Source organism: Anarhichas minor, unplaced genomic scaffold (genome assembly GCF_050575085.1).
Source record: "Anarhichas minor isolate MPS153535 unplaced genomic scaffold, ASM5057508v1 ptg000133l, whole genome shotgun sequence".
Lineage (NCBI taxonomy): Eukaryota > Metazoa > Chordata > Actinopteri > Perciformes > Anarhichadidae > Anarhichas > Anarhichas minor.
This window is the reverse complement of record NW_027466579.1, coordinates 92,501-109,343: the sequence shown is the minus strand read 5'-3', so window position 1 is coordinate 109,343 and position 16,843 is coordinate 92,501. Positions and strand designations below refer to the sequence as shown.

General features: G+C 39.2%; 1 protein-coding gene across 1 annotated transcript in view; it reads left to right on the top strand.

Moving 5' to 3' along the window:
* Positions 1–1,647: 1,647 nt before the first annotated feature.
* entpd6 (ectonucleoside triphosphate diphosphohydrolase 6) overlaps positions 1,648–16,843 on the top strand; it is a 27,381-nt gene continuing 12,185 nt past the window's right edge. Inside the window, exons 1-5 of the mRNA XM_076083466.1 lie at positions 1,648–1,777; positions 7,544–7,871; positions 9,101–9,177; positions 9,561–9,704; positions 11,490–11,565. Of these exons, the coding sequence (XP_075939581.1) occupies positions 7,592–7,871; positions 9,101–9,177; positions 9,561–9,704; positions 11,490–11,565 (577 nt within the window). The 5' untranslated portion in view covers positions 1,648–1,777; positions 7,544–7,591. The remainder of the gene's footprint in view (positions 1,778–7,543; positions 7,872–9,100; positions 9,178–9,560; positions 9,705–11,489; positions 11,566–16,843) is intronic.

The window sequence follows — 16,843 nt, the reverse complement described above, 5'->3', positions numbered from 1 at the left end:
TGGAGGTCGAAGCGGCTCGGAGGCGGCAACGGCAGGAACTGGAACCCGCTGCTGCTCAGAGGTGGGAACGGCAGGAACTGGAGGTCGAAGTGGCTCGGAGGCGGCAGCGGCAGGAACTGGAGGTCGAAGTGGCTCGGAGGTGGCAGCGGCAGGAACAGGAGGTCGAAGTGGCTCGGAGGCGTCAGCGGCAGGAACTGGAGGTCGCGGCGGCTCGGGCGTGGCCGAAACTGGAGCCCGTTAAGGCTCGGAGGTGGCAGCGCCAGGAACTGGAGGTCGCTGCCGCCTCCGAGCAGCAGCGGCAGGAACTGGAGGTTGAAGCGGCTCGGAGGCGGCAACGGCAGGAACTGGAACCCGCTGCTGCTCGGAGGCGGCAACGGCAGGAACTGGAGGTCGCTGCTGCTCTGGGGCGGCGGCGGCGGCGGCTCGGGGGCGGCCGGAACTGGAGCCCGTTGCAGCTTGGAGGCGGCGGCTGCAGGAACTGGAGGTCGCTGCAGCACGGCAACAGCAGGAACTGGAGGTCGCGGCGGCTCGGGCGCGGCCGGAACTGGAGCCCGTGAAGGCTCGGAGGCGGCAGCGGCAGGAACTGGAGGTCGTTGCATCGCGGAGGCGGCAACGGCAGGAACTGGAAGTCGAAGCGTCTCGGAGCCCGCTGCGGCTCGGATGATAATAACAAATAACGTGACATTAAGGACACATGATAATAAATAACGTGACACATGATGATAAATAACGTGAGATTAAGGACACATAAAAAATAACGTGACATTAAGGACACATGATAATAAATAACGTGACACATGATGATAAATAACATGAGATTAAGGACACATAATAAATAACGTGACATTAAGGACACATGATGATAAATAACGTGATTAAGGACACATGATGATAATAAATAAGGCAGCTCGCTCCAGATGTCGTCTCTAATCCTTGCTCACGTCTTACAAGATGAAAGTGGAATCTTCCATCAATTATGATCCAAACATCCTGAATCATCCTCCAATGATTCCCCAATAATCCTCGTGATGGGATCACATGACCCAGATACGTCGGTCACATGACCTGCTGCTCAGCTCTGCACGTTTACATCACTTCTGCATATATTTGTATATATATATATATATATATATATATATTTATACTGTATGTGTGTGTATGTGTGTATGTTGTTCTATTCATATTTAAATATGTAATGTTTTTGTTTCATTTAGCAGAATCCTTTTTGCTGCTTTAATTCAAAACTAAACTAAATAAAATGTGAAATATTAATAAAACATTTTATATTAATATTTTTACTGTCTTTATTATGTGATTATCGTCTCAAATTGACGTAATTGTCTCTAAATGTCATTTGTATGTAAATCTGAGATTAGATTCACTCAGCTGTTATTCTGTGATGAGGAAGATTATGAACCATTAACCTCCATTCACAAGAGGAGGAGAGAGAGAGAGAGAGAGAGAGAGAGAGAGAGAGAGAGGAGGAAGAGAGAGCTAGAGAGAGAGGAGGAGAGAGAGAGAGAAATAGAGAGAGGAGAGAGACAATAATGTTATTGTCTCTCAGTATTATATAATATAATATAATATAATATAATATAAATGTATAATGTCTTTTAAAACAAAAGTTTTTTTTTGCAGCCACGTTGCCAGGTCCTTTGAATGTGACGTCATCACGCCTCGCCGTTGTGTTGACAGTAGAGTTCGGTAGAGACCGAATGAAGGCACAAGTGATTAAACGGTTTATTTAACGGAGCAGCTGCTGCCGGTTACCGGCTCGGTACGTTAAAAAAATAACACGTTTTACTGTTTGTTCCGTTAGAAAGAAAAAGCTTATATTTCATTGGCGGGAGAGCTGTTAGCATGATGCTAGTTATCACTTTAATGCTAACATGCTAACTACCGGTTTCAACAGGTCCCAGCTAACTGTTAGCATCTAACGTTAGCTAAACATCTGCTGTAAAAACAAAGACGTTCTTTTAAACATCTTTTACGACATTTAATGGACGTTTGCGACAACGTGAGTTTCCGGTTTGCAGTAGCAGCTCCTCAGTAAACACAGCAACTTATTATGATTATTATAATTATTAACTTATGTTATTATGAATATTATGATATCTTATTAACTTATTGTGATTATTATGATATCTTATCTTATTATTATCTTATCTTATTATGATTATTATCAGACTCCACCATTTTAACGTTGCTTTGCTTATAGACGTAGAACTTGACACTAATTAGTGGGTGTCAATGGAAATACATACCAGTATATCAGGGGGGCCCACACTTTTTCGGCTTGCGAGCTACTTTTAAAATGACCAAGTCAAAATGATCTACCAACATTAAACATGCTAAATATCTATTTATATATATATATATATACTGAGTATACTTTATATTTACAATACATGTTGGCGTACCTTGCATAACTGCATGAACCCTTATGGCACAATACAATTCTGTACATCTTTGGTCATTACCTTTCTCTGATGACTTGCACTGAATGGAATTGGCCAGAGTTGCATAGTCCGGACTCAAAGGCTGACTCGCATAAATGACTAGAGCCGAATAATGCAGTCAGGAAGGTCGCACATTTCCTCATGTTTGGGTACTTTTCCTCTGTGAGTAAGTTCACAAACTGTCCATGAGCCCTGGACTTCAGCTGAATGTCGGCCTGTAGTGTCAGAATCTCATCCTCCACTCCAGACTAGTTCAGGTGAAACAGCGTTGACATTTTTGATGCGAGTGAATCAACCTCAATATCTTCCTGAAATGTGCAGCACATAAATGTAGCGACTGGCTCGAGTAAAGCAAAGTCTTGAAAGCGTTTGTCAAACTCTGACGGACACTTGTCAGTCTGCTCTGTGTAGCGCGCACTGTCAAGTTGCGCACACGCCTTCCGTTGCGTCTCCAGCTCTGACGCCAGGTTTTGGAAGTTCCTCAAATCATGGCGCTGCAGCTTTGAGGACTGATGTTGCATTTTCCGTTTGAAAGCATTAACTGAGCTGATCATATTGACCACGGTTTTGTCTTTTCCTTGCAGCTCTAAATTAAGCTCATTCAGCATTTTGGTCAGATCGGTTAAAAATGCCAAGTCTAGCAGCCACTGATCGTCACTTAGTTGGTTGTATTCTGCATGTTTAACAACAAGGAGAAACTCATTTATCTCCGGACAGAGCTCTCGAAATCTCTGCAGGAACTTCCCCCTGCTAAGCCATCGCACATCAGTGTGTAGCAAGAACTCAGAGTGGTCGCAGTCAGCCGTCTCCAGATGTGCACGGAACAGTCGTCTTTGAAGAGCTCTCGCTCGAATAGAACAGGCGATCTTCGTTGCCACATCCATTATCTCTTTCATGTTTAGCATTTTAGCGCATAATGCTTGTTGGCGTATTATGCAGCGGTAATTAAGGAAGTGGGGGAAAACATTGTCCTCCCTGCACTTGGCAATAAATCCATTCGAGCGGCCAACCATTGCGGGCACACCGTCCGTGGTGATTGACATCAATTTGCACACTAGCGATGGTAGATCGGCAGATCAGACGAACGCACTTCGAAAACGACATTGTGAAAAAAAAGTCCTCCCTTATTACCGTCTTATAAGTGCCCCTCATACACCAACCCAGGACGCTCGGTCACAAGAGGCTAACATCTCATTGTTTTTGAATGGCATGCGATCTACCCGCACTTCCTTTGCGATCGACGTATTGGGCACCCCTGCAGTAGATCATAAACACTAAGCAGAGCTTATTATTTATCCACTTGTTTATTGCTTACCAGAGCAACTGACCTCAATGTCAACCAAACTAACCTCAATGTCAACCAAACTCCATTCAGATCTCTGTCAGTTAGTCAAACATTCACAAACCTCAAATGTTTCAGCTAATCAGTAGAAGACAGCTCACAGATTATAGTGTAATGGTTCTTTTCATTAGAACCAAAGGTCTTGTATTGATCATGGTGAGTGTAATGGTTCTTTACAGCAGAACCAAAGGTCTTCTATTGATCATGATGAGTGTAATGGTTCTTTACAGTAGAACCAAAGGTCTTGTATTGATCATGGTGAGTGTAATGGTTCTTTACAGCAGAACCAAAGGTCTTGTATTGATCATGGTGAGTGTAATGGTTCTTTACAGCAGAACCAAAGGTCTTGTATTGATCATGGTGAGTGTAATGGTTCTTTTCATTAGAACCAAAGGTCTTGTATTGATCATGGTGAGTGTAATGATTCTTTACAGCAGAACCAAAGGTCTTGTATTGATCATGGTGATTGTAATGGTTCTTTTCATTAGAACCAAAGGTCTTGTATTGATCATGGTGAGTGTAATGGTTCTTTACAGCAGAACCAAAGGTCTTGTATTGATCATGGTGATTGTAATGGTTCTTTACAGCAGAACCAAAGGTCTTGTATTGATCATGGTGAGTGTAATGGTTCTTTACAGCAGAACCAAAGGTCTTGTATTGATCATGGTGATTGTAATGGTTCTTTACAGCAGAACCAAAGGTCTTGTATTGATCATGGTGAGTGTAATGGTTCTTTACAGCAGAACCAAAGGTCTTGTATTGATCATGGTGATTGTAATGGTTCTTTTCATTAGAACCAAAGGTCTTGTATTGATCATGGTGAGTGTAATGGTTCTTTACAGCAGAACCAAAGGTCTTGTATTGATCATGGTGATTGTAATGGTTCTTTACAGCAGAACCAAAGGTCTTGTATTGATCATGGTGAGTGTAATGATTCTTTACAGCAGAACCAAAGGTCTTGTATTGATCATGGTGAGTAATGGTTCTTTACAGCAGAACCAAAGGTCTTGTATTGATCATGGTGATTGTAATGGTTCTTTACAGCAGAACCAAAGGTCTTGTATTGATCATGGTGAGTGTAATGGTTCTTTACAGCAGAACCAAAGGTCTTGTATTGATCATGGTGATTGTAATGGTTCTTTACAGCAGAACCAAAGGTCTTGTATTGATCATGGTGAGTGTAATGGTTCTTTACAGCAGAACCAAAGGTCTTGTATTGATCATGGTGATTGTAATGGTTCTTTTCATTAGAACCAAAGGTCTTGTATTGATCATGGTGAGTGTAATGGTTCTTTACAGCAGAACCAAAGGTCTTCTATTGATCATGGTGAGTGTAATGGTTCTTTACAGCAGAACCAAAGGTCTTGTATTGATCATGGTGAGTGTAATGGTTCTTTACAGCAGAACCAAAGGTCTTGTATTGATCATGGTGAGTGTAATGGTTCTTTACAGCAGAACCAAAGGTCTTGTATTGATCATGGTGATTGTAATGGTTCTTTACAGCAGAACCAAAGGTCTTGTATTGATCATGGTGAGTGTAATGGTTCTTTACAGCAGAACCAAAGGTCTTGTATTGATCATGGTGATTGTAATGGTTCTTTTCATTAGAACCAAAGGTCTTGTATTGATCATGGTGAGTGTAATGGTTCTTTACAGCAGAACCAAAGGTCTTGTATTGATCATGGTGATTGTAATGGTTCTTTACAGCAGAACCAAAGGTCTTGTATTGATCATGGTGAGTGTAATGATTCTTTACAGCAGAACCAAAGGTCTTGTATTGATCATGGTGAGTGTAATGGTTCTTTACAGCAGAACCAAAGGTCTTGTATTGATCATGGTGATTGTAATGGTTCTTTACAGCAGAACCAAAGGTCTTGTATTGATCATGGTGATTGTAATGGTTCTTTACAGCAGAACCAAAGGTGTTGTATTGATCATGGTGAGTGTAATGATTCTTTACAGCAGAACCAAAGGTCTTGTATTGATCATGGTGAGTGTAATGGTTCTTTACAGCAGAACCAAAGGTCTTGTATTGATCATGGTGATTGTAATGGTTCTTTACAGCAGAACCAAAGGTCTTGTATTGATCATGGTGAGTGTAATGGTTCTTTACAGCAGAACCAAAGGTCTTGTATTGATCATGGTGATTGTAATGGTTCTTTACAGCAGAACCAAAGGTCTTGTATTGATCATGGTGAGTGTAATGCTTCTTTACAGCAGAACCAAAGGTCTTGTATTGATCATGGTGAGTGTAATGGTTCTTTACAGCAGAACCAAAGGTCTTGTATTGATCATGGTGAGTGTAATGGTTCTTTACAGCAGAACCAAAGGTCTTGTATTGATCATGGTGATTGTAATGGTTCTTTACAGCAGAACCAAAGGTCTTGTATTGATCATGGTGAGTGTAATGGTTCTTTACAGCAGAACCAAAGGTCTTGTATTGATCATGGTGATTGTAATGGTTATTTTCATTAGAACCAAAGGTCTTGTATTGATCATGGTGAGTGTAATGGTTCTTTACAGCAGAACCAAAGGTCTTGTATTCATCATGGTGATTGTAATGGTTCTTTACAGCAGAACCAAAGGTCTTGTATTGATCATGGTGAGTGTAATGATTCTTTACAGCAGAACCAAAGGTCTTGTATTGATCATGGTGAGTGTAATGGTTCTTTACAGCAGAACCAAAGGTCTTGTATTGATCATGGTGAGTGTAATGGTTCTTTACAGCAGAACCAAAGGTCTTGTATTGATCATGGTGATTGTAATGGTTCTTTACAGCAGAACCAAAGGTCTTGTATTGATCATGGTGAGTGTAATGGTTCTTTACAGCAGAACCAAAGGTCTTGTATTGATCATGGTGATTGTAATGGTTCTTTTCATTAGAACCAAAGGTCTTGTATTGATCATGGTGAGTGTAATGGTTCTTTACAGCAGAACCAAAGGTCTTGTATTCATCATGGTGATTGTAATGGTTCTTTACAGCAGAACCAAAGGTCTTGTATTGATCATGGTGAGTGTAATGATTCTTTACAGCAGAACCAAAGGTCTTGTATTGATCATGGTGAGTGTAATGGTTCTTTACAGCAGAACCAAAGGTCTTGTATTGATCATGGTGATTGTAATGGTTCTTTACAGCAGAACCAAAGGTCTTGTATTGATCATGGTGAGTGTAATGGTTCTTTACAGCAGAACCAAAGGTCTTGTATTGATCATGGTGATTGTAATGGTTCTTTACAGCAGAACCAAAGGTGTTGTATTGATCATGGTGAGTGTAATGATTCTTTACAGCAGAACCAAAGGTCTTGTATTGATCATGGTGAGTGTAATGGTTCTTTACAGCAGAACCAAAGGTCTTGTATTGATCATGGTGATTGTAATGGTTCTTTACAGCAGAACCAAAGGTCTTGTATTGATCATGGTGAGTGTAATGGTTCTTTACAGCAGAACCAAAGGTCTTGTATTGATCATGGTGATTGTAATGGTTCTTTACAGCAGAACCAAAGGTCTTGTATTGATCATGGTGATTGTAATGGTTCTTTTCATTAGAACCAAAGGTCTTGTATTGATCATGGTGATTGTAATGGTTCTTTACAGCAGAACCAAAGGTCTTGTATTGATCATGGTGAGTGTAATGATTCTTTACAGCAGAACCAAAGGTCTTGTATTGATCATGGTGAGTGTAATGGTTGTTTTTGTTTCACAGAACCTTACATTGATGTGACGTGTGTTCTCTGACTCCCAGACTCTCAGGAGGACTCGGTTCTTGTAGCTCCTCACAGAATGAGTCGTGATGAAGAGAACAAAGATGGCCGGAGTGTTCCTCTTCGTGGGCTTCCTTCTGGTCTACCTGATGTTTGTGAAGCATCACTACAGCACCACAAACACCAGAGACCACCATGGACTAGGTGGACTACATGGACCTCCTCCTCCTCGGGACCAGACCGGATCGGACCGGCTCACAGACGATAGGACCGCCTCTACTGGGCGGAGCTACCAGTACGGCATCATGTTTGACGCTGGGAGCACTGGGACCAGAATCCACATCTTCAAGTTCAAGATAGAGCTCAATGGTACAGGAGGAGGAGGAGGAGGAGGAGGAGGGGGAGGATGAATTGGTAAAGGAGCAGAAGATGTAAACGTTCCGTTGCAGTAAACAGAACTTAATGACTTCATTCACATGTTAATATCCGTTAATATCGTTAATATCTGTTAGCATGTAGACGATCATTGATGAGGAACATTAATGAATCTTCTTTAATTCCTCAATTAATTCATATTTTAATGTGGCTGTTGTGATTCAACATCAGATTCATTCAAAGGTCTGTTCCTGTGCATGTTGTGAATACAGCAGCATGTTACTGTCTGCACCGTATGATTCAGCTCATCATATATTCACTCACAGTGCGTCTAACAGCAGCTGTGGTAGATACAGTATGTGATGGAGGAGGGATCCCCGTCATCTCTCCAGCCTCATGGCGTCTGTGCAGAGTGTTTGGTGTGAACGCAGCTTCACAATACAGTCAGGAATGTGCAGCGATGCTTTGTGGGACGTGTAGTTGTCTTCAGTCCTGAAGTTGTTCACGTATCAATATGTGATATTTGGAGGTTAGATCTCTGTATTTGATTCTAAATGGACCCCTCCAGATGACACAGTCTTTAAAGCGTTGCTCACTCTCACTGTATTTACAGCATTAATTAGCAGATGTGAGCAGACAGCAGCAGCTCTGAGCCGGGACGTCCCGCTCCACAGGGACAGACTCATTACTGTGTTTTAGAGGGTTTAGCTTTATTAGGCTTAGAGAAAGTTTCCTGCAGAGCTTCATCCAAATGCCTTCGTTATCGCATTTAGCCGCTAAGCTAAATCACACAGGCTGAGTGCTGTTTTGGCTTCTTTGTTAGCATCAGAGCTAACCAGAGCTAACCTGTTAGTTATGCAGACATTAAGAGATTAACGACAGCTCAAATGTAGGCACAGCTCCAGGGTCAGTCCGATTTAACTGTGATGTAAAACTCTTATTGCCTTTCTTTCATCACCATTATCTCTCAATGCAGAAGCTAATGTTAGTGTTTAATGTTAGTGTTTAATGTTTAATGTTAGTGTTTAATGTTAGTGTTTAATGTTCATGTTTAATGTTTAATGTTAATGTTTAATGTTAGTGTTTAATGTTTAATGTTAGTGTTTAATGTTTAATGGGTGAGACTATATGTTTAATGTTTAGTGTTTGATGTTTAATGTTAGTTTTTAATGTTTAATGTTTAGTGTTTATGTTGAAGAGTCTTTTTGTTTGTTCTCCTGTAGAAGCTCCTACACTGGCCCATGAGACGTTCAGGGCCATCACACCTGGCCTGTCTGCGTACGCTGACGACCCAGAGAAGGTTTGTTCAACACATATTTAACGTTTATAGATCTGTGATCACCATCAGTGATGATCAGCTGGTCTACAAGGATCCACAAGATTTCATTTAACCTCCAAACCCAGAAGAAGTCAGTAAACCATCAAAAGTACTAAATGTTGTACTTTTACTTTGTGAGAGTAATTTACCCTACCCATAAAAACACACACTGATAAGATAATAAAAGATCCTCCTCCTGTCTCCTCCTCGGTCTCCTCCTCGTGTCTCCTCCTGTGTCTCCTCTGTCTCCTCCTCATGTCTCCTCCTCGTGTCTCCTCCTCTGTCTCCTCCTCCTGTCTCCTCCTGTGTCTCCTCTGTCTCCTCCTCGTGTCTCCTCCTCTGTCTCCTCCTCGTGTCTCCTCCAGTGTGCAGCAGGGATCATGGATCTTCTGGTTCTGGCCCAGTCCACCGTCCCCCCCTCCAGCTGGACCCTGACTCCTCTGGTCCTGAAGGCCACAGCCGGCCTCCGTCTGTTACCTGGAGAGAAGGCTGAACACCTGCTGGACAGGGTGAGACTCTCACACACACACACAGATACAGATACACACACACACACACACACACACACACACAGATACAGATACACACACACACACACACACAGTCACACACAGATACATACACACACACACACACACACACACACAGTCACACACACAGTCACACACACACACACACACACACACACAGTCACACACACAGTCACACACACACACACACACAGACATAGAGACACACACAGACACTTCATATCAAGATCAAATGAAACTGAGATCAGCTGCTCTGTGAGATGCTTTTGGCTCGTTTCCTCACTGGAAGCTAATGCTGATGATGAAGAGGAGGAGGGGGGGGAGGCTCCTCGTCATCATCAGGATCATGTCCGAAAAATAAAAAGTCTATTAAAGCTTTTAAGTAATCAGTAATAACAGGACTACAGCCGAGAGCCAGAATGTGATTTAATCTGAAGCTTTGCTCTCATTATCAGAGCGGTGCTGAAGCAGCCAAACACAGAGCTGATTACACAGAGCGGGGATACCAATATATTATGAATATGATTATGTTCAAACATAATGACACATTAACTCAGAGAAATGTGTCATTATGGGGGAAATATAACAGAAAAATGTGGGGAAGTTACCAACAAAATACGGGAAAATTGTCCGAAAAATATATAAAAAGTTGTGGAAAATGTTTGGAAAATATAATTAAAATTATTACTGAAATGTGCAAAACTTTGTGATAAACAGTTTGCATTAAACTCTAACTTATGATTCTGAATAAAAATACATGATATACATAAAATGAATATGTAAAATGTTGTTAATTATAATGTAATGACACGATGAACCCTCTGGAGATCATTCAGTTCATGTTCGTCTTTATTTAGCAGCTTTTAAACAAACATACGTGGTTTCTGCACAAACTTTGATCAGTTTAACAAAGTAGAAAAGACACAAAACACAAGAAAAATGACCCGAGTGTGTCTATAAAAACGTACAAATGTATACTCCACATATTATCATAGAACAGTTCAGGGTGTGAAAAGATCGTCTCACTGTTTAACAACACAAACAGCAGAAACATGTACGACATTAAACTACATTACAGTTTATTTACATCTATTCTGAATGTCTGAATGTGTGAATGTGTGAATGTCTGAATGTGTGAATGTCTGAATGTGTGAATGTCTGAATATGTGAATGTGTGAATGTCTGAATGTGTGAATGTCTGAATGTGTGAATATGTGAATGTCTGAATATGTGAATGTGTGAATGGTTGAATGTCTGAATGTGTGAATGTGTGAATGTAAAAACATGAATAATTCATCAATGTTCGTGGTGTACAGACATGCATGAGAAGGTCAGGACATAAGTAAAGTTATGTTACTTTAATAAAACGTGCTCCGTGTGATTATTATTAAGTTGTTTTTGAAATATTTCTGTAGCTGCTTTGGTAGCCAGGCTAGCAGTTGCCCTCTGTTTCCAGCCTTTATGCTAAGCTAAGCTAACGAGCTGCTGGCTTTAGCCTCGCATTTACTGTGCCGACACGAGCGAGGTATCGATCTGGACGTTGAGGATTTCCTAAAATGTTGAGCTGTTCCTTTGAGAGTCCCTAACATCAGCACCGTTCTTGGACTGAACCATGTGCAGACGGGGGAGTGATACTTTCCCTATGAATGTAAAATGGCAGCCATCCACATCGTGTTATGTTCAGTCCTAAAGTTCTCATGGACCTGATGGACAGAGAGATGTTTCAGTTCATGCTAAGCTGGCTGTGCTTCCCTCTGTGTCCAGGTGAGGGCGCTGTTTGCTGAGTCTCCCTTTCTGTCCAGAGACGACAGTGTGTCCATCATGGACGGCACCGATGAAGGTACGAAGTCTCTAAAGCAGCTATGATGTATATTTATGTGATGACAGTTTGGTTATGAACGATCAGCCGAATCTTCATACTGAGTTCCTGCTCATTGTTTATCTCACAGCATAGTATCGCGATATTTTACGTTGCAATACAACAAAATACGATACGCCAAGCATCAATCTTTTATTGCAGAGTGTCATGTGACCCGCTGATTATCTACAAGTTTAACCATCAGAGTGTGAAAATACGTCATCATCATCATCATCATCATCGGCCTAGATTCAGTAAAAATATGTGATCTCAAGATCAGCATGAATGCTTTCTAGTCGCTGGTCTGAGAATGAAACGTGAACAACACATCTGTATTTAAAATCGACAGGGGAGAGCTAGTAACGTTAGTAACTATAGTAACATTATTAACCATAGTAACGTTAGAAACACAGAGCAACAGCTGTTATAACGAAGAAGAGCCTTATGGAGGTTCCACTGAGTGACATTATGATGCGTTCAAGCTCCATTCAGTAAAAATTTGTATTTCACCAAAGTAAATTATAAAGTTATGATGTGTTCACATGTAATATCTTATCGTGACTTAAGTATCGTGATAATATCCTATCGTGACTCAAGTATCGGGATAGTATCGTGACGTAAGTATCCTGATAATATCTTATCATGACTTAAGTATCGTGATAATATCCTATCGTGACTTAAGTATCGGGGTAGTATCGGATTGTGACTTAAGTATCGTGATAAGATCCTATCGTGACTTAAGTATCGTGATTATATCGTCAACATTAAACCAGTGTAAATATTCAGTTAGTGCAGCTTGAATGTAACCCGAAGTGACAGAAACATTAACCGGCATCAGGTTAAAATTTAAATAAAAAACTGGAGACATTGTGGTTTCATACTCGTGAAAGTTAAGATGAACTCACTAGAGTTTGGTCAAATGTCACGAATCTATTAGCTAATTTTGACAATTCCACACAAAAGATGAAGACATCGTGGACAGACGTGAAGTAACCTTTGATCGTTTGGTGGTGAGGTGGTAGTTGTAGTACGCCTTGGTGGTGAGGTGGTAGTTGTAGTCCTTCTTGGTGGTGAGGTGGTAGTTGTAGTCCGTCTTGGTGGTGAGGTGGTAGTTGTAGTCCTTCTTGGTGGTGAGGTGGTAGTTGTAGTCGTTCTTAGTGGTGAGGTGGTAGTTGTAGTCGTTCTTGGTGGTGAGGTGGTAGTTGTAGTCCGTCTCGGTGGTGAGGTGGTAGTTGTAGTCCTTCTTGGTGGTGAGGTGGTAGTTGTAGTCCTTCTTGGTGGTGAGGTGGTAGTTGTAGTCAGTATTGGTGGTGAGGTGGTAGTTGTAGTCCTTCTTGGTGGTAGTTGTAGTCCGTCTTGGTGGTGAGGCGGTAGTTGTAGTCCTTCTTGGTGGTGAGGTGGTAGTTGTAGTCATTCTTGGTGGTGAGGTGGTAGTTGTAGTCCGTCTCGGTGGCGAGGTGGTAGTTGTAGTCCGTCTTGGTGGTGAGGTGGTAGTTGTAGACCGTCTTGGTGGTGAGGTTGTAGTCCGTCTCGGTGGCGAGGTGGTAGTTGTAGTCCATCTTGGTGGTGAGGTGGTAGTTGTAGTCCTTCTTGGTGGTGAGGTGGTAGTTGTAGTCCGTCTTGGTGGTGAGGTGGTAGTTGTAGTCCTTCTTGGTGGTGAGGTGGTAGTTGTAGTCCGTGGTCTTCAGAGGGTTGACCTTTCACGAGGTCTCATACTGAACATGATCCTCATCTCTTTATAAGTTCATTAGATTACAGAGACTTTGTGCGTCTCTACATCTCCTCATTTGTTTTTAATCCGTGAAGCCGCTCTCATGATTCTCCTCCTCAGAGCTCTGATTTCCCCAACGAAAACCTCCAACATGGAGGATTATAAATGACATGAAGCAGGAGACAAACCACACTGCTGATTTACCTTTTAATACGACAATGGAGTCAAACATCGACCGGCATCTGCTGCAGCTGAAGCACTTCTATGTTCTACTGTCAGTACTTCACAGGGAGACGTAGAGGGAACCCTGAGGAACCTCTGTGGTTCTAAAAGAGACCCTACATTTTATTCTATCATCACAGGATTTAAAACGGCTCAAATCTTGTAAAGAGTGGAGATAAAATCAAACTTTATTAACCCTGAGGGAACTAGAACTAAACAATAAAGATGATCAGTTAATGTTTAAAATACTATTACACACGATAGCAGAGATGCAAACAGGTAAAAACAAAGAGCTTATAGGTCAGCTGTTCCCTGAAGGTATCACACGTGGCTTTAAATGAGAGAACGGTACGAATTCAGAGGAATTTGCATGTTTTAAAAAACATATTTTGATGACTGATACGGATCAGCTGATGTGTTAAATTGTAAAGCATGACATTTAAACAGTAAAATAAAATAAATAATCAGAAAGATACATTCAGGATAATGTTTTCAGCTTTATGCAAAACAGGATCTTCATGTTGTATTATCGTCTTGTTTTGTTTGAATAATTGCTTTCTTCATAGCTCCCTTCTCTTTGTCTCTGTTAGTGACTGCAGGCTGGAATAGATTTATAAAACTGCACCGTCTATCACAGCAAGAAGCCGTAAACACCGTCGCTATCGTCACATTTTCATCTGTCCGACGGTGGATGTGGAGGATGGAAACATGTGAACAGCTTAATATTTATTGCATGTAGAGCCTCTATTTTTCCAACATTAGTAACACTTGTAGACACATAACATGTTGGGTATAAACATTACATTCAGTTTTGTGAAATGAATAATCAATGAAATTCAACTTGATTAAAGACATGTGTGCCTACATGTACCATGATGCATCAGTGGTCCTGAGCTGTCCAGTGTTCAGGTCTCAGGCTGTGATGTGAGATCAGGTGTTTGTTGTTGTTGACACCATGTGACTGTGTTCATTGATTATTATATGGATCCAGATGTTGGCTCCTGGTTGACCTGTCTTCTTCTGTGGTATCCCAGTGCTGCTGTAGTACCACTGTAGTATACATATATGTATGTGTATATATATATATATATCTGTATATAAAGGACCCACATGTTTTAAACGCTGGCTCTGCCTCTTCTAATCCGATCCTTTTTAAAGTAGTTCATACAAGCAATTATGTCCGTGTGGGATAATGTCCCACTTAATCTTGAAGGGGGGGGATTATCTCCCCCGTCTATTCCTGAGGCTGAAATGTTTTCTCCTTCCCTCTGAGTGGGATCAGCTCGTTACGGCCATAAATGTCTTTTCATGATTACTGAATTAACTTGTCCTCTAATGGACAGATTCCTGCTCCCTCTCAGGAGTCCCATCCCGGCTGAGATTACCCCCCCCTGTCCTGAATGGATGCGACTTATTGTTAATGCCGGGGCGGCCGGGTGCTAAGTGCCGGTGTTTTAAAGCCCGGTCTCTGTTTGTTTTGTGTGGAAACAGCTTCTTAGAGTTTGACGTTAAAGCTTCTATGATACAGTTTCTATGAAGCCCTTTAATCATCCACGGCTGCATGCGGCCGGGGTCAGAGGTCGCTGCTAAAAGGCTGTAATGCGTGCAGCTGAGTGACACACACTAATGGTGTCTTTGAGTTGACCTGAATCAGCAGAGAGCTCAGAGCATCTTTAGCTTCATGCTGCTTCATCAACTTGTCCTCTGTGTGTAGCGGAGGTGACACGGCGTCCTGCACCGGTTCATCCATTAGTCAACTTATTATCATCATTATCATTATTATCATCATCATTATTATCATTGTTATTATCATTATTATCATCATTATTATCATTATTATCATCATTATTATCATTGTTATTATCATTATTATCATCATTATTATCATTGTTATTATCATTATTATTATAATTATTATTATCATCATTATTATCATTATTATCATCATTATTATCATCATTATTATCATTGTTATCATTATTATCATCATCATTATCATTGTTATTATCATTATTATTATCATTATTATCATTGTTATTATCATTATTATCATCATTATTATCATTGTTATTATCATTATTATTATCATCATTATTATCATCATTATTATTATCATTGTTATCATTATTATTATCATTGTTATTATCATTATTATCATCATTATTATCATTATGATCATTATTATCATCATTATTATCATCATTGTTATCATTATTATCATCATTATTATCATTATTATCATCATTATTATCATTATTATTATCATTGTTATTATCATTATTATCATCATTATTATCATTGTTATTATCATTGTTATTATCATTATTATTATCATTGTTATTATCATTATTATCATCATTATTATTATCGTTATTATCATTATTATCATCATTATTATCATCATTATTATCATCATTGTTATCATTATTATCATTATCATCATTATTATCATCATTATTATCATTGTTATTATCATTATTATCATCATTATTATCATTGTTATTATCATTGTTATTATCATCATTATTATCATTATTATTATCATTGTTATTATCATTATTATCATCATTATTATTATCGTTATTATCATTATTATCATCATTATTATCATCATTGTTATCATTATTATCATCATTATCATCATTATTATCATCATTATTATCGTTGTTATTATCATTATTATTATAATTATTATTATCATCATTATTATCATTATTATCATCATTATTATCATTGTTATCATTATTATCATCATCATTATCATTGTTATTATCATTATTATTATCATTGTTATTATCATTATTATCATCATTATTATCATTGTTATTATCATTATTATTATCATCATTATCATCATTATTATCATCATTATTATCATTGTTATTATCATTATTATTATTATCATTGTTATTATCATTATTATCATCATTATTATCATTATTATCATCATTGTTATTATCATTATTATTATCATTGTTATCATTATTATCATCATTATTATCATTGTTATTATCATTATTATCATCATTGTTATCATTATTATCATCATTATTATCATTATTATTATCATTGTTATTATTATCATTGTTATTATCATTATTATCATCATTATTATCATTATGATCATTATTATCATTATTATCATCATTGTTATCATTATTATCATCATTATTATCATTATTATCATCATTATTATCATTATTATTATCATTGTTATTATCATTATTATCATCATTATTATCATTGTTATTATCATTGTTATTATCATTATTATTATCATTGTTATTATCATTATTATCATCATTATTATTATCGTTATTATCATTA